General features: G+C 35.2%; 1 protein-coding gene across 1 annotated transcript in view; it reads right to left on the reverse strand.

The window, feature by feature from the left end:
• The window catches only part of LOC125111271 (ephrin type-A receptor 6), a 656,452-nt gene that overhangs the window by 140,160 nt on the left and 497,633 nt on the right, over positions 1 to 18,659 (reverse strand). The window contains exon 11 of the mRNA XM_047753191.1: positions 17,161 to 17,346. Coding sequence (XP_047609147.1) covers positions 17,161 to 17,346 — 186 coding nt within the window. The remainder of the gene's footprint in view (positions 1 to 17,160; positions 17,347 to 18,659) is intronic.

The raw sequence follows: 18,659 nt of genomic DNA on the forward strand, positions 1-18,659 counted from the left end.
CAAAATAATAGAGTCCATATAAGCCTAGAGCTAACATCGCACTTAAAGGTGAAAAGCTAAAGTATTTCCTCTAAGATAAGGAATAAGACAAGCATGCCCATTCTTGCCACTTTTATTCAGTGTAGTATGGTCTTAGCCATGACAATCAGATGAGAACAAGAAATGAAGGGAAATAAAATTGGAAAAGAATATGTAAAACTGGAGTTCCTGTCATGGCACAGTGGTTAACGAATCCGACTAGGAACCATGAGGTTGCTGGTATGATCCCTGGCCTTGTTCAGTGGGTTAAGGATTCCGCATTGCCGTGAGCTATGGTGTAGGCTGGAGATGTGGCTCGGATCCTGCGTTGCTGTGGCTCTGGCATAGGCTGGTGGCTACAGCTCCGATTAGACCCCTAGCCTGGGAACCTCCATATGCCATGGGAAGTGGCCTCAGAAAAGGAAAAAAGACAAAAAAAGACAAAAAAAAGAATAAGTAAAAATCACTGTTTGCAGATGACATGATTCTATACATAGAAAACCATAAAAAGACCACCCCAAAACTATTAGAGATCATGCAAATTAACTCAGTAAAGTTGCAGGATACAAAATTAATATACAGAAATCTGTTGCACTTTTATATACAAACGATGAACTATTAAAAAAGAAATTAAAGAAATCACATTTACAATCACACCAAAAAGAATAAAATGCCTAGGGATAAACCTACCTAAGGAGATAAAAGATCTATGTTCAGAAAACTATAAAATGCTGATGAAAGATATTGAAATTATAAACAGATGGAAAGATACACTGTGTTTTTGGACTGGAAAAATTAATCTTATTAAAATAACCATACCACCAAAGGAAATCTGCAGATTTAGTGCAATCTCTAGAACAAATAATTTTAAAATTTGTAATGATAACATGAAAGACTCCAAATAGCCAAAACAATCTTGAGAAAGAAGAAAGAGCTGCAAGTACCACACTCCTCACTTCAGACAATACCACACAGCTACAGTAATCAAAACAGCATGGAACTGGCACAAAATCATACACATAGATCAATGGAACAGTATAGAAAGCTCAGAAATATACCCATACACTTATGGTCAATTAATCTATGACAAAGGAGGCAACATACAATGGAGAAAAGACAGTGTCTTCAATAAGTGGTGCTTGGACCACTGGACAGCTACATGTAAAAGAACAAAATTAGAACACTCTTTAACGCCATACACAAAAATAAACTCAAAGTGGAATAAAGATGCAAGTGTAAGACCAGATACTATAAAGCTCCTTGAAAACATAGGCAGAACACTCTTTGATATAAATGGCAGCAATATTTTTTTGATCTGTTTTTAGTGTAAAGGAAACAAACAAACAAAATAAACAATTGGGACCTGATTAAACTTAAAAACTTTTGTGCAGCAAAGGAAACCAACAAAACAAAAAGAAAATCTACTTAATAGGAGAAAACATTTGCAAATGATATGATCAATTAGGAGTTAATATGAAAATATATATAAGCAGCTCATACAATTCAACATCCTAAAAACAACTCAACTAAACAATGAGAAGAAGACCTGAATAAACATTTTTTCCCCATAAAAGACGTATAGATGGACAATAGGCACATGAAAAGATGCTCAGCGTTGCTAATCATCAGAGAAATGCAAATCAAAACCATAGTGAGATATTACTGCACACCTGTCAGAATGGTTATCATCAAAAAAACCACAAATAACAAATGTTGGCCAGGATGTGGAGAAAAGGAACCCTTGCACACTGTGGGTGAGAATGTAGATTGATGTAGCTGCTGTGGAAAACTGTATGGAGGTTTCTCAAAAAAACTAAAAATAGAACTACCATATGATCCAGCAATTTCATTCCTGGATATAAATACAAAAAAAAAATAAGAACACCAATTCAAAAAGATACATGCACCCCAATGTTCATAGCAGCATTATCTAAAGTAACCAAGATATGGAAGTAACCTAAGTGTCCATCAACAGTTGAATGGGTAAAGATATGGTGTATATATACAATGGAATACTGCCCACCATTAAAAACCAATGGCAAAATTTCACGCCACTTGCAAAAACATCGGATGGATCTGGAGGGTATTATGTATAGTGAATTAAGCCAGATTGAGAAAGACAAATACTATATAATATCACTTATATGTGGAATCTAAAAAATAAAACAAACTAGTGAATGTAACAACAAAAAGAAATGGACTCACGAACAGAGAATAAACTAGTGGTTAGAGTGGAGAAAAGGAAGGGAGGAAAGGCAAGATAGGGGTAGAGGATTAAGAGTTACAAACTAATGTGCTTAAAATAAATAAGCTACAAAGATATACTGTACAGCATAGGGAACATAGCAAATACTTAATAATAACTGTAAATGGAGTATAATCTATAAAATTTTAATTACTATGTTGTACACCTGAAACTAATATAATATGGTTAATTAACTATATCTCAATAATTGATTGATTAAAAAATAAAGTAAAAATATCTAGGAGTAAGTCTGAGGTAAAAGATGTATTCTTGAAACTTTTAGATATTAATGAAAGAAAATTTAAGATGACATGCACACAGAAAAATTTGCCATGCTTATGTATTGGAAGAATTAATATTGTTAAAATATCAATATTACCCAAGGCAATCTACAAATTTAATGCAATATGTATCAAAATACCAATTTTTCACAGAACTAGACCAAATGATTCTAAATTTGTGTGGACTCACAAAAGACCCCAAATAGAGCAATCCTGAGAAAGAACAAAGCTGGAGGTATGAAGCTCCATGATTCCATACTATGCTGAAAAGCTATGACAATAAAAAGAGAATGATATTGGCATAAAAACAGACACTGGTGTGGGAAGACAGGTCCTGGCCCCCATGGTGGGCAGGACCATATCCACAGAGAGATCCTCCAAGATCAGCAGGTAGATCTGACTTTGGCTCTTTTCAAATTACTGCTTCCACCCCGGAATCTGGAGCATGTAATAGTTTGTGTGTGTCCTCTAAAAGGGGAGTCTATGTTTCCAGAGCCCTCTGAATGTTTTGAAAGTAAGCCCCGTTGGCCTTCAAAGCCTTCACAGTCAAGCATTATGGAGGCTCCTCTTCCCAGAGAAGATCCCCCATGATGTTGCTCCTTGGGGAGAACCTCTGCAATTGTAATTATTCTCCTATTTGTGGGTCGCTATCTCTAGTGTTAGGTTTGCATTCCTTTCTTTTTGTATGTGTATCCACTACAGGTTTTTGGTTTTTGGTTACTGTGAGGTTCATATTTAACAATCTATATACATATGTGATTATTGTAATTGATGATCTCAAGTTTGAATGCATACTGTTCTATATTTTCATACCCCCTTGTCCATGTTTGATGGTTTTGACATGTTTTTAATCTTCTAGTTTTGTGTATCACTTAACTACTTATTGTAGATAGAGATTATTTTACTACCATTGTCTATGAACCTTCCTATTAGCTTTATAAGTGGTTGATCTGATGTATATTTTCCTTTACCAATGAACTTTTTCCTTTCATAATTTTCATTTATCTAGCTGTTGTCTTTTCTTTCCAATTTATAGAAGTCACTTTAACATTCCTTATAAAGCCAGTTTAGTGGTTTAGTGGTGCTAAACTCTTTAGCTTTTGCTTTTCTGTAAAACTCTTTACTTCTCCTTCAAATCTGAATGATAGGCTGGCCAGGTAGCATATTCTTGGTTGTAGGGTTTTTCCTTTTATCACTTTAATGCATTGAGCTACTCTCTCCTGGCCTGCAAAATTTTTTATTGAAAAGTCAGTTGACAGTCTCATGGGAGTTTCCTTGTATGTAACTAGTTATCTTTTTTTTGTCTGCTTTTAAGATTCTCTCCTTATCTTTAATTTTTCTCTTTTAATTAAAATGTGTCTTGGTATGGACTTCTTTAGATTCATCTTGTTTGAGGTCTTTGTGCTTCCTGGACTTGGATGTCTGCTTCCTTCCCCTGGTTAGGGATGTTTTCAGCTATTCTTTCTTCAAATAAGTTATCTGCCCCCTTCTCTCTTTCTTCCTCTTCTGGGACCCCTATAATGCAAGGGTTAGCATGCTTGATATTGTCCCAGAGGCCTTATAAACTATCCTCACTTTAAAAAGTTTTTCCCTTGTTCAGCTTGGGTGATTTCCACTAGTGTGTCTTTCAGATTGCTGTATTGTTTAATATATTGTTTATTTCTTCTAGCATATTTAAAAAATTCAGTTATATTCTTTAGTTTTGTTTTGTTCTTCCTTATATTCTATAACTCTTTTCTGAAGTTCTGTGTTCATTTCTCTCCTGAAATTAGTGAACATCATAATGATCATTACTTTGAAGACTTTATTGGGTAGATTAAAGGGATTAAAATTTGACTTAGAAAAAAGTTTTGCTGTATCCATGCTAGCTTCCCCACCAATGTCTATTTTTTTCTTTCTGCATTCTTAGTCAGTTCTCAATTTCTTAATTCATAAGAAGAATAGGTTTCTGTATTAGACTGAAGGGTGGGCCTCCTTATCAATTAAGAATTTCCCAGTAGCTAAAATCTGGGAAATATATCAAAGAAATAGTAGTATTATTTTAGTTTAACAACTGTTTCATTTGGCCTGTCTTATTAAAAACAGTAGTTTTAAGCTTTACAAGTTTTATAATTAAAACTTTCATCATTTGATAAATGTAGACTTCCAAATTTTTTACTTGGATGTAGTTAGTGTGAAATATTTTCTGAGTCCGTTACTGGTCACCTGTATGACCTAGAAACATTGTTTCATTCAGGCAGAAAAATTTGGAACATTAGAGTTGACATAAAGAAGGCTTTTGTTTTTGTTTTAGTAAATTTATTTAATTAACATGTAAGAAATAATTATATTAATTATAAATCCTTTTCAGGGAAATGACTACTTTCTCCATTTTCTGAACAAGCTAAGAAATCTCCTTGAGGCCCCTAAATCTTCCTCTTTTTAAATAACCCCTCTTTTTTACTTAAGTTTCTCTAGCAGCCTTATATTTCCTAGCCAGAACTGTATTCCATAGGGGATATCTTGGAATTTCTTGCAATGAAATATAAACCATATTAAAGAAATCATTAAATCATAGGAACTCTGGCTAATGGAAGACATTTCTGTATACATTCATTCCAGTGTAATGGAATACTTCAGTGATTAGGTGTGTGTAATAGTGACAAAGTCACAGAGGTGCTATAGCATTTTGTATTTATGGATTGCTGTACCAAATACAATAGTGTGTCCCATATAATATATGGCTATGCCAAAATGAAAACTGAACTTATTGCAAGAAAATCATACCATTAATGTTTAGGGGAAAGGTCATTGTATTATTTTCAGGCCTAAGAATCCTGAAACGGCCATGCATCTGAATGAGAAGGAGAAAAAAAATCACTGACATCTTTGGCTAACATTTGTGAGGAGTGGAAAATGAATAAATTCACTTGCAGTGATTGATGTAATCTAATAAAAATGTCAATAAATTCACATCATTTTGTTGCTGTATCTCAATCATGAGTGGCTAAGTTGTGCCTACTTTTATTTCTCAGGCTGAGGAAACACACTACTGTATTTCTTCATCCATTCTGAGGTTCAGATTGAGTGTTTTAACATATAAGGTATAAACTAGGTAATTCTGTCCTACTTTCAAGTTGATTCTGGTCTATAGTTGAAAAAGGCATATTCCTAAATGATTATAATGTAATATATAGAGTTACCATTTCATAGGAGAAAAACAGCTACAATATGATTACTGTTCAGAGGAAGGAGAAATTGCAAAAGTATAGAGAAGTCCAATGATGAGAAGAACTGCCAGTTTCATGTAAATGTAACAGACATTTTAGAGAGTGTTCAAATGTAAAATTGGGTTTGAAGTCCTTGAACAATTAGGTTCCTTCTTTCCTATACTTTCTTCCTTCTTACTCTTTTTCCTATTCTATCCCCATCTTTCCTTCCTTTCCCTCTTTTCTTACCCTTTATCCTCATCTATATGTACTTAGTGTTTACTGTATGCTCAGCACCATGCTAGGTCCCATAATAAATAAAATAAAGACTATTCTCAACAGATCACAGCCTCCTCAAACCCCCATTCTAATATAATGCAAGATTTCCCCCTCTATCCAGAAGCAAATAATCTAAAATATATATCAAAGGGTATATATTGGATATTTGGGAGGAGAGAGCTTGAGGGGAGAGTGAGGTGGAGCCAGAATAGAAAATTAAGATTAAATGGAGAATATGGGGTGGCCAGTACACTGAGTTTAACCTTTTATTAACCGAAAATGATGGTCGTCATAAACTAAATGAATGGCAGAATAGTTTTATTCTCTACTGATGGGAAGTGGCTGGGCTGCTGGAGCCTCTCTCTACAAGTGCTGTGGTAAGGCAAGGTATGAGTGAGAGTGAGCCCCAACAAGGGTAGAAGACAGTGAAGATGTTGCATTGCTACAGCTAACTAGTAGGCCTGTCCAATAAAAACTCAGGGGCATTTCAAAGGGTGCTGAGGTTCTAATATTATGAGGTAAGGATTAATAAAACAGTAAATTTTTTTGGTCATACATATAATGATAATTATAGTAGAACATGTTAAGTGCAATGCAGATATCTACCAGTATAGAGGTTAAGAAAAGTTGTTTCATATGATCATTTCAATAGATGCAGAAAAAGCATTTGACAAAGTCCAACATCCATTTATGATAAAAACTCTCACCAAAGTGGGTACAGAGGGAATATTCCTGAACATAAAAAGTAGCCATATATGACAAACCCACAGCAAATATAATACTCAATGGGGAAAAACTGAAAGCCTTCTCACTCAAATCTGGAGCAAGACAGGGATGCCCACTCTCACCACTGCTATTCAACATAGTTTTGGAAGTCCTAGCCACAGCAATTAGACAAACAAAAGAAATAAAAGGCATCCAAATAGGAAGAGAAGAGATAAAACTGTCACTGTATGCAGATGACATGATACTATACCTAGAAAACCCTAAGGACTCAATCCAAAATCTACTTGAACTGATCAACAAATTCAGCAAAGTAGCAGGATATAAGATTCACATTCAGAAATCAGTAGCATTTCTGTATACTAATAATGAAATATTAGAAAAGGAATACAAAAATACAAAACCTTTTAAAATTGCACCCCAAAAAATCAAATACCTTGGAATACACCTGACCAAGGAAGTAAAGGGATTAAATGCCGAGAACTATGAAACATTAATCAAGGAAATTAAAGAAGATGTAAAGAAATGGAAAGATATTACATGTTCCTGGATTGGAAAAATTAATATTGTAAAAATGGCCATACTACCCAAAGCAATCTACAGAGTCAATGCAATCCCTATCCAATTACCCATGACATTTTTCACAGAACTAGAACAAATCATCCCAAAATTTATACGGAACCATAAAAGGCCCAGAATTGCCAAAGCAATCCTGAGAAGCAAAAATCAAGCAGGAGGTATAACTCTCCCAGATTTCAAGCAATAGTACAAAGCCACAGTCATAAAAACAGTGTGGTACTGGTACCAAAACAGACATATGGGCCAAAGGAAGAGAATAGAGAATGCAGAAATAAACCCAGACACCTATGGTCAATTGACAATCTTTGACAAAAGAGGCAGGAACATAAAATGGGAAAAAGAAAACCTACGCAGCAAGTATTGCTGGGGAGCCTGGACAGCTGCATGCAAAGCAATGAAAGTAGAACACACCCTCACACCACGCATGAAAATGAACTCAAAATGGCTTAAAGACTTAAATATAAGGCAAAGCACCATCAATCTCCTGGAAGAGAACACAGGCAAAACATTCTGTGACAACAACCTTGTGTATGTTTTTTCAGGTCAGTCTCCCAAAGCAACAGAAATAAGAGCAAAAATAAACCCATGAGGACCTAATCAAATTGAAAAGCTTTTTCACAGTAAAGGAAACCAAAAAGAAAACAAAAAGACAACTTACAGAATGGGAGAAAATAGTTTCAAATAATGTAACTGACAAGGGCTTAATCTCTAGGATATATAAGCAACTTATACAACGCAACAGCAAAAAAGCCAATCAACCAATGGAAAAATGGGCAAAAGACCTGAATAGACCATTCTCCAAGGAAGATATACAGATGGCCAACAAGCACATGAAAAAATGCTCAACATCCCTGATTATAAGAAAATTGCAAATTGAAACTACCATGAGATACCACCTCACACCAGTCAGAATGGCCATCATTAATAAATCCACAAATAACATCTGCTGGAGGGGCTGTGGAGAAAAGGGAACCCTCCTACACTGTTGGTGGGAATGTAAACTGATACAGCCACTATGGAGAACAGTTTGGAGATACCTTAGAAATCTATCCATAGAACTTCCATATGACCCCGCAATCCCACTCTTGGGCATATATCTGGACAAAAGTTTCCTTGAAAAAGACACATGCAGTCTCATGTTCATTGCAGCACTATTCACAATAGCCAAGACATAGAAACAACCCAAATGTCCATCGACAGATGATTGGATTTGGAAGAAGTGGCATGTATACACAATGGAATACTACTCAGCCATAAAAAGAACAAAATAATGCCCTTTGCAGCAACATGGATGGAACTGGAGACTCTCATACTGAGTGAAATGAGTCAGAAAGAGAAAGACAAATACCATATGATATCTCTTATAACTGGAGTGTAATATAAAGCACAAAGGAACCTTTCCACAGAAAAGAAAATCATGGACTTGGAGAATAGACTTGTGGCTGCCTGGGGGGAGAGGAAGGGAGTGGGAGGGGTCGGGAGCTTGGGGTTAACGTATGCAAACTCTTGCTCTTGGAATGGATTTACAATGAGATCGTGCTGTGTAGCATTGAGAACTATGTCTAGATACTTATATAGCAACAGAACAATGGGAAGAAAAAGTATGTATTCATGTATGTGTAACTTGGTCTCCATGCTGTACCACGGGGGGGGGGGGGATATATATACATAAAGAAATTTATCATGGGATTAAATAAGGACTTTGTTAGATTTCCATTGGTTAATTTCAGAGTCAATTTTTAATTAGAAATCACATATACAGAGGGCCCATAATCAATTTCAGTGATTAAGATTTCTATGCTCTTTGCCCACTTCTATATAAGACCATCAGGAACTTGGTGAAAAAGTTCCCAAGTAATGACTGATCACCTTACATTGCAGCCTGGAAGGTTGGTAATCATTTTCCTGAGGTCAGGGATACAAATTAATGTCTATAACTTGGGTTTATCTATAGCCCTTCTCAAATTCATAGCCCTCAAACTCTACCAGAACAAATGGTATGATGAATGATATTAAAAAGAGTTTTTATTTTTTTAAATAAGTGATATTTCACCCTCTAGATGGCTCTATTTAATTTTATCTAGAAGTATGAAAAGGCAACATTATGTATGCCTCGAGTCCTAGTTATAGGCTTTTCTTTCCTAGCTCTTCCAGTTCCAGTGTTATCTTCAGATTGAGCAACTTGTTACTAGAATTTTTTAACCGGATGCTTCTTTTTATAGTCTACACAATAATTAGCAGGATGGTTTAGAGAAGGAAGGGAATTACAGGAAAGAGACAGTAAGTTAGAAGCAGATCTAGGGAGGTGATTAGAGTGAATGACCTTGAGAAAATCCAGATACTTAAAGACTAAAGAGACAAGAATAAATTCCTTCTGAATACAGAAGAAGTGTATTCTTTCTTGTAAAAAGTGAAGAACACTCTGGCAGAAAGAAAATAAGCTAGTGATTCCAATTAGCCCAGTATTGCCTGAACAGTGTTGTACACAGAGGCATGAGACCACTTCATCTTGTTACTGTTACAGTCACACTTGGTTCATCTTCTATGTATCAATATGTATTATGCATACATTATAATTCCAAATGTCAAATACTTCACAGTAAATTTCTTAAGATTCCTTTGAGACTCCAGGAATTACACAAGAATAATTCATCACTCTTTTCAGTAACAGCAAGTAGTAAATATTAAGGATTATAGAAGAGAGTAAATATAGAAAAACCTCCATTTCTCCTCTTTTTGTTGCCGCTAATGTTTCCTTTTCCCTTGGGTTGCATCTGTGCCCACTTCTGTGCTATCAGCTCTTTTCCTTATATATCAATAGTGCTCTTTGGGGCAGTAGCTCCTGTTCTGATCTCCAGGTTCTCTTGTGTTCTCTGTGATACCTACAATCTCTCTAACCTTTCCTGATAGTCTTTCACACTTCTCTCAAGAGTTACTTCAAATATTCAGCAACACCTCAAGCCCCCTACCTATCACCTCAGCAAATGATCTGGCCTTGTACGTGATTGAAAAAAGGAAGGCTGGTAACTTCAGAAGAAGCTGGATCTTCTAGGTAGCAACAGTCTTTGCATATCATGGTTATCTATGTACCCATTTAGGGTCATCTTGGTACATTTTATTCCAGCTTCTCAGGCATTAAGAAAAGGGAGAGCTACATGGGAGAAATGAGAGTAAGTTTTGAGTTGCTCTTGTCGTTTGGTATGAATGCAATCTAGGAGTCAAGAAGGATGGTGGACAATGAAACAAAAGGAGTGGGACCCAGGGGCCTGACCCAGAAGGCCAGGCATTTTGGCTTCTTAACTACTTGCTGAATATTTAATGTTTGGAAAAGTGTTTGGCACAGGGAATTTAGGCACAAAATAAATATTACTTGCATGAATGAATAACTTAAGTACTGCTAAGCATTTGGAATTTAAGTAAGAAATCAGCACAATCTAATTTGCATTTTTAAATTTATCAATCTGATTGCAGAGTACACATGCCTCACTCACTCTAAAGTCCACTGCCATCTGGCCTTCATTCTCACAGTGTGCTGTGGTGTGCTGAGCTCGCCTAATTGCTCCATCCAGTAGATGCTTCCTGATTCTTATTTTACTTGACTTTTCAGCTCATTTTATGTTAATGACCCATCTCTCATTCTTAGAAATCTCTCCATCCTTTTCAGGTTGTTCAATCTGTCTCTTTCATAAGCTTATCTTTTTAAGTCTGCCTGTTAGCACTAGTTCCCTTCAGCCTTCTGGGTAATTTCAGCCTTCCAATGGTTTCAACTACTCATCACCACTCATCTGGTGAGTCCTTCTTAGTTTGCACCTGCAGACTGGACTCCTACCCAGGCTCCAGAGGCTTCCTAGAAGTCTTTAAACATCCAAGACAACTCAAACTTGTGCCTAAATCAGAAATCATTGTTTCCCCTCCAAATATATTATTTCTCCAGAATTTTCTCTCCATCTCCTAGCTTATGTAAGCCAGAAACTTGAAAGTCATCCAAAACAGTCCCCATTCCTTCATTTCTTGTATATAATCAGTCACTAAAGGTTCTTAATTGAACCTTGGAAATAGCTCTTGAATCTATTCCCTTCTTCTTAATCTTTACTTACCTAATCTACTTTCTCATTATTTTTCACTTGAATTAATACACTAGCCTCCTTACTGTTTTCCCTGCCTCTAGTTTTTTCTTTCAATATTTAATCTGTACTGTTACCATTTTTCTCTAGCTGGCTTTGATGCTCCCTAATATGACAAAGTTTGTCTTAGCACCAGGGTTGAGAACTTGCTTTCTCTGCCTGAAAACTTTGGCATGGCTTGCTCCTTCACCTCACTCAGGTTTTATCTCTTATCTAAAATTGTATTCATATATTTAGATTCCTTTTTTGGTTCCCTCTAGCAAGTAGAAGCTCTGTCATTTTCACTACTGTTACCAGTGACTAGAAGAGCTAGCACCTAATACATATTCTCTGAATAAAATATAAACTTAATAACTGTATCCAAAATAGCACATACCACTGTATTGGGAAATACTGGCCTACTTGTCTTGTTGCTCACAGTGGACTGGAGATAAAAACGAGCTCCTCAAGAGCACTGAGACATTCTTCTCTAATCTCTAGGTTTCAATCAGCAACAGTGCCTAACACTTTGATAGTGCTCAGTAAATGTTTCTTGGAAAACAAAACAAGGTAAAACAAAACTCTTAACCTACCTTAGATAGTTGAGTAGCTGAATTTCATTTAAAAAGTCTAATTTCCTTCATTTGAATGAGTTTTACAGAATATTTTACTCCCCACAACATATATTCCCTATATCTAAACCTTGATTTTGCATACAGCAAAATTTTACCTATATTGTTCTACTTTATAGATTGTAAGATAAACACTTTATTTTATTTTTTCTTTTTAAGGTTGCACCTGTGGCATATGGAGCTTCCCCAGCTAGGGGTCAAATCAAAACTGCAGCTGCAGGCCAGTGCCACAGCCACAGCAACACCATATCTGAGCCACATTTGTGACTTACACTGCAGCTTACAGCAAGGCCAGATCCCTAATCCACTGAGGGAGGCCAGGGATCAAACCTGCATCTTCATGGACACTGTCGGGTTCTTAACGCCCTGAGCCACAATGGAAACCCCACTTTATTAAAGGTGACTTTTTTGTTTCTTCTTGATTACCAAAAAGAACCTGAGGTTATAAGAAAGTTGGAGGTTCGGTGGTAAGTTATCACTGGCAGAAACTTTCCTCACCGACCTCTCAGGACTCTTTTTTTGGCAATGGAATGAAATAAAAAAATATTAGGTCTAAACATTACCCTTATTGTTTTCTACTACAATTTGCTCTTTTCAATATTTTAAGCAGAGGAAAATATTGAGGCCTAAAGACATTGAGTGACTTGTGGAAGACTCTGTGGCTAGTAACAGAATATACAACCAGGTGGAGAGGCAGCTCTTATATTGGTGGCAACAGTAATAGTCGAAATCTTGGGGACTGTATTACTTAATAAGTAAAATGTAGTTCTGAGACCAGATGAGTTCTTATGTATTTACTCTTTGACTGGCTTGAATCTACTCTCTGACTTAGATTCTATGTGGCCCATCAAAAATACTTGGAAGGAACCCACACAACTCTAGAATATTTAAAAAGAGTTTGAGCAAGGCTAGTATTTGTGTTGTAGCTTCTATGCTGTTCTAGAGCCCTTAGAATGTCCTATGATGAAATGAAGTTGTGTTTGGGAATTTGTTCACTATTCTGATTAACTTCTATTATTCCTCCTTGGATTTATGTTTTATTTGAGATATAATTAGTATATTTAAATTTAGATGTACCTAAGCTGGGAATACTTCACTATGTCTCCTTTTGGTTCTTCCATAGCATCCTGAATTAAAACATAGTGCCAGTCTTCCATAGTGTGGTTACTGTGCTGTATTTCTTTATCATTTAACTGCAATTCTTATCTTTTTATAGAAAAGTAACATTTTCTCATTTGCATCTGTAGTTAATGATACTGGTGTATACATCACCTGTTACAAATTGCTACCGTCCATGATACTATTGGCTATAAGTCTGTTCTCTAACTGATGCTTTCTATTTGCTTCTTAGAGAAAAAGTATGTGCTAAGCATACGAATTAGCTGGAATTATCTCTTTGTATATCAGCTATATCTTAACAAGATGAAATTAATGGAATTGTGATTCATATAAAATAAATAGGTTCAACTTTTATCAGACACATTTTCAACATAATACAGCTTTTAGTCTTTTTTCTTTTCCTTTTTTTTTGTGTGTCTTTTTGCCGTTTCTTGGGCAGCTCCTGTGGCATATGGAGGTTCCCAGGCTAGGGGTCAAATTGGAGCTGTAGCCACCAGCCTATAGCAGAGCCACAGCGACACGGGATCCAAGCTGCATCCACAACCTACACCACAGCTCATGGCAATGCCGGATCCCTAACCCACTAAGCAAGGCCAGGGATCGAACCCGCAACATCCTGGTTCCTAGTCGGATTCGTTAACCACTGAGCCATGAAGGGAACTCCCCCATAATACAGCTTTTAATCATTTAATTTTGAAGTTTAAAAGTAGTAATATGCACAGTGTGAAAGAACAAAAGTGTTCCCAAGAACTTTATATATGTATCTCTCAGCAATAAAAGTATGAATATTAAGAATTTATGAAAGAAACTGATGAAGATTTTGATCTATAATTTTATAATACTTTCAACTGAGAGTCTGCACATTTATTTCTCAGAACCTCAGAATACTCCACTTACATGATTGTATAAACCTATGCTGCAACTTTATCTTTGTCAGTGTTATCTTTTATGCAATATGGTAGTCCTTAGGGAGCATTAATTGCTAGCTATCTCTTAGCTACTTAAGGGCAATCTTGGAACAATTACCATGTATTTATGGGAATGAGGCATTCATTTATTTATTGCCTTTCTCCTAAAAATCCCATAGCATTTGAGTCAAGATAACAATATAAATATGCTCACTTATCTTTGCGGGAATTATTCTCCTCTCCTTCTCCACCACCGACCTCAGCATCCTAACAACACACTTATATGGGGCCCATGCTTACAAGTTTAAAATTATAACACCTTTTGCCACTGAACAAATATTGAATCTACCCTTTCTTAATTATCCTTTCTTTTCTTTCCTCTTTTTCTCTTTCTTTTTTCTTAAAATGGAACAAGGACCTTCACTTAGGAATCCATGCCAATTAGGCCATGTAAAAATCACTGGTCTCAATTTTAGATGACTGTTAGAGATATAAAGCAATTACTCTGTTGATTGGATATTTTTGTATAATAAACTGGTCATTTCCAATTGGCATACATGTGTCAGAGATTATTTAGTTAAACTTATTTAGTTGATTAAGAATAAATAATTCCTACCACCTCAAAAGGCCAAACTATATAATATCTATATGTGTAAAACATATAGGAATACATGATAAATTCACTGAAAGTGATTTATCAAAGATAGAAAATAAAGATCTGATCTTTGAGTTTGTTGTTGGACACTTATTTCCAGATATTTCACACATAAATCCACGTATGGAGACTTCAATAATGTACTTAAATTATTTTAAATGCTTTGCAAAGTTTCCTGACCCAATTTTAAAATTATCTTTTTCCTTTCAGAGAGATATAAAGCAGAAGGAATAACTTGAAATGTTCACACTAAATTAATGACGAGAAAGTCAGAAATTATAAAAGAAATAGTTAGCATATTGTTTCTTCTCTGTCTCTTTTAGATTAGTATTTTTGCTAGGTATTGTGGCATATACAGATCCCTCCAAAACTTATATATTAGAGGTAATTTATTTTACTCACCTAAATATTTTCCCTATTGTAAAAAAGTATTGTGTTAATTTATTTAGATTTTCATTTATTTAATGCTATTTAATTCAGATGAAACAAAGTGTAAAACCTGACTTATTCACTACAATATAGCAAAATAAAAAGCAAAGAAACAAAAACCTTAGACAGACCCCATTTTGAACATCAGCTATGCCACTTACTATTGGTTAGAGGTCCTTACGTTGGTTTATACCCTGTCTGAACTTTAGTGGATAATGAAGCTCCAGCAGATATGCATAACAGTGACATGCTATTCTAAATGCTTTATATATTTACTTACAGTCACATGCTATGCTAAATGCTTTATACATTTATAAAATAAATCCTCATAGAATTCCTATTGAGTAGGAGCTTTTTGGCCCCATTTTCAAGATGTGGAAGTAAACAACAGAGATGTTAAATAATTTACCTAAAACTGCACACGTCTTCAGTGGCAGGAGTGGAATTCTAACTGGCATCCATCTGTTTCGTCATCTATTGTGTAATAAACTACCCAAAAAATGTAGTGGCTAAAAGTAACCACCATTTTATTAACTCTAATGATTTTATAAGTTGACTGACCTGAGCTGGATATATCCTTTGCTCCACAAAATTGCAACTGCAAGTATCTGGTGGTGGTAGTAGGGGTTGAAATGTCTGAGAAGGTTCTTAACAAGACTGGCACTCAATGCTGACTATCTCCTGGGAGCCCACATGGAGCTGTTGACTAGAATGCCTCCCTTCTCCTCTTTGCATGTGGCTTCACCCTATGGATTGGCTTTGCTTAGCAGTAGAGGATGAATTACATGATGGAGTGTTGCAAGACGACAAGCTGTCATGTGAAAACATGTAAGATGTTTCCACTTTCATAACACTTGTTAATGTCTCATAGGTCAAAGCTAGTCACATGGACAATGTAGGAGAAAACAACACAAGGGCATGAATACTGGAAAGTTCTACCAAGGCCACTAAAGTAACAGCCCAAGGCAAGCTGTCATCAAAAGCACTCTTCTGTGTCTTCCAAACAATCATGGCTTTCAGTAATCCACGGCTCTCTTTGGGAGGCATGTTCGCCAAAGCCTTTTGGAAGGACTTTGGAGTTTCAGATACAGAGTCAAATAAATGTTTTTAGTAAGATTATATATTTTTATTCTTCCAAATATAACATAAAATTTCAATTTCATTTAAATGGCTTTAAAAGAAATTTCAGTTTCATGAAACAAAAATGCCTCTCAAAGATTTAAATTATTTTTTATGAATTTTTAATGCAATTCTGTACTGGGTTTTATATGTTATAACTCATTAGTGATGAAATAAAGAGAAATATTAAGCTTTATGCATTATCATTATTCAAACAAAAGTTAACATATTGCAATCTATTTCTTAGAGTGTTTGATTAATTTTGGATTTTTAAGGAATTTTTTTCTCCCAAAGGAATGTTTTTGATTCCACTATTTCCTGTAAAAGCAGGATTTTTATTTCAGAAATTGTGATTCTTTTCTTCATTTTATATAAACTGAAAGAAAATAGTTCTAATGGCATTTATGTAGATGGGTGCCATAAAGAAATTCTATTTAGAAGTTTTACTTTGGATAAAGTGTTCTATATTTGCATGACATTGATTTCCAAATAGAAATATTTTACTTTAATGATCCAAAATATTTTAACTGTTTCTCCTTTTAATCTTGAAATTTAGACCACTTTAGAAGAAGTGAAATTCTTCTAAAGAAGAAGCTTACAGAAATTAAGAAAAAAAAATCCCTTTACTCTAGATTCATTATTTCAAGTTAAACTAGAAAATTATTTACAGGTATTAAAAAACATTTCAAAGCTGTTTGGTGACCAATGCAAACTCTGATAATGTCATAACCTAGCATCAAGACTTTGAGCAGTGATATCTGAAGATACTATTGGAACTAAGTTATCCCCTTAATGTCTGTGATATTGCTATTAAGCTTTTTTTTAATTAAAGAAATTGAGATAGATAAATAAAAGAAGAAAAATAAGAAAACCAGTACTTACTTTTTGTGACAACACCTTCTAAGCGAATGATATTTGGGTGGTCAAACTGACCCATGATACTAGCCTCTCTTAGAAAATCTCTTCTTTGCCGATCCATGTGGCCACCTTTTAAAGTTTTTATGGCAACTGGGATCTCTCTTTTCCCTGGTGTTTTCAAACGCCCACTACAGACTTCTCCAAATTCACCTTAAAATATGAACAAAAATAGTTTAAACAGAATACTTACATTCCAGAAAAGTTAAGTTGTCGTACAGTACTTTTTGTCTTTTAACATAATGACTCTTAAGTGTGTCATTTTTACATACAGATTTCTTTCTTAAAAATTACATTTGTAATGACAATATGCTTGATCAGCATTGTTTATAATGAATAATGAAATGAATTTTCATTTGCTGTACCACAGGAACTATCATTGATAGATATCTCCATTCTGCTGAGAAATTATGATGAGCAGAATGGGTGATGCTGATGTAATTCTATAGAAAAGCAATCACTACATAACATTTCCTGTTCTAGTTCTCAATACTACTACATGGGCCAAATGCCTGCTCTAATCAGGGAATCCATCAGGCATGTGTAGTTGATTTGATCCCACAGGCCATATATCTGGGCTTCACTGCCATTAGAAATCAATGATAAGGTCAACTGGTATATGAACATATTGAAAAGACTACACAAAACGCAACTATCATAAAGGATTATAAGGCTAAAATTACAAGTCACATAGTTTGAATACAAGTATAGTAAGGTTATCTACGGTTCAGCAATAGCTCAGTTAGTCAAATATCTATCATGATATTACTACCTGTATCTCCAGTGTTGTGTGTTTCAAAGTAGTAGAAGGCTTGGATTTCTGTTCTTAGTGGCTTATAGTTTAGTAGGAGAATTTAGATGAAACATGAAATAATAAAACACTTAGGAACCTAAGTAGTAATCCCAGCAAATGCTATATTTGTTACATAAGAACAATGGGAACTGGAAGACTTCCTGAAGGAGGTGGAACCTTTTGCTGAACCTTGAATGATGGGTCAGATTTGGATATTCAAGAAAAATAGCAAGATTCCAGACAGGGGTGCACAGAGTGAGGGAAGTGAAGACAGAGATTCACAGGTCAGAAACAGTAAAGAAAATGACGTCAACATAGGGCAGTAAGGAGACAAGGCTAACTGAGATGTATTATCGTGGGAAAGAGGGTCAGAGGCTTTCTCAGTGCAATGTAATAAATTCAATAAAGCTTGAGATTTCATATTTTATTTTTCTAGGGTCAATTACTTGCATCTACTTAAGAGTATGATGCTTGATGCTCAATTTATTCATCTATGAAGTGAACATAACAAAAAAACCTTCCATAATTCTATAACATCCCTTCTCCATTAGGATATTGGTGAGGTCAAAAGTGATAATATATGTGAAAGTGCTTATAAACTGTAAAGTGCTATTCATTTCCTTTAAGTTTTATATAATTTTGGAGGGGTGAAATAAATTAAAATTAAAATATC

Source organism: Phacochoerus africanus, chromosome 1 (genome assembly GCF_016906955.1).
Source record: "Phacochoerus africanus isolate WHEZ1 chromosome 1, ROS_Pafr_v1, whole genome shotgun sequence".
NCBI classification, from domain to species: Eukaryota; Metazoa; Chordata; class Mammalia; order Artiodactyla; family Suidae; genus Phacochoerus; species Phacochoerus africanus.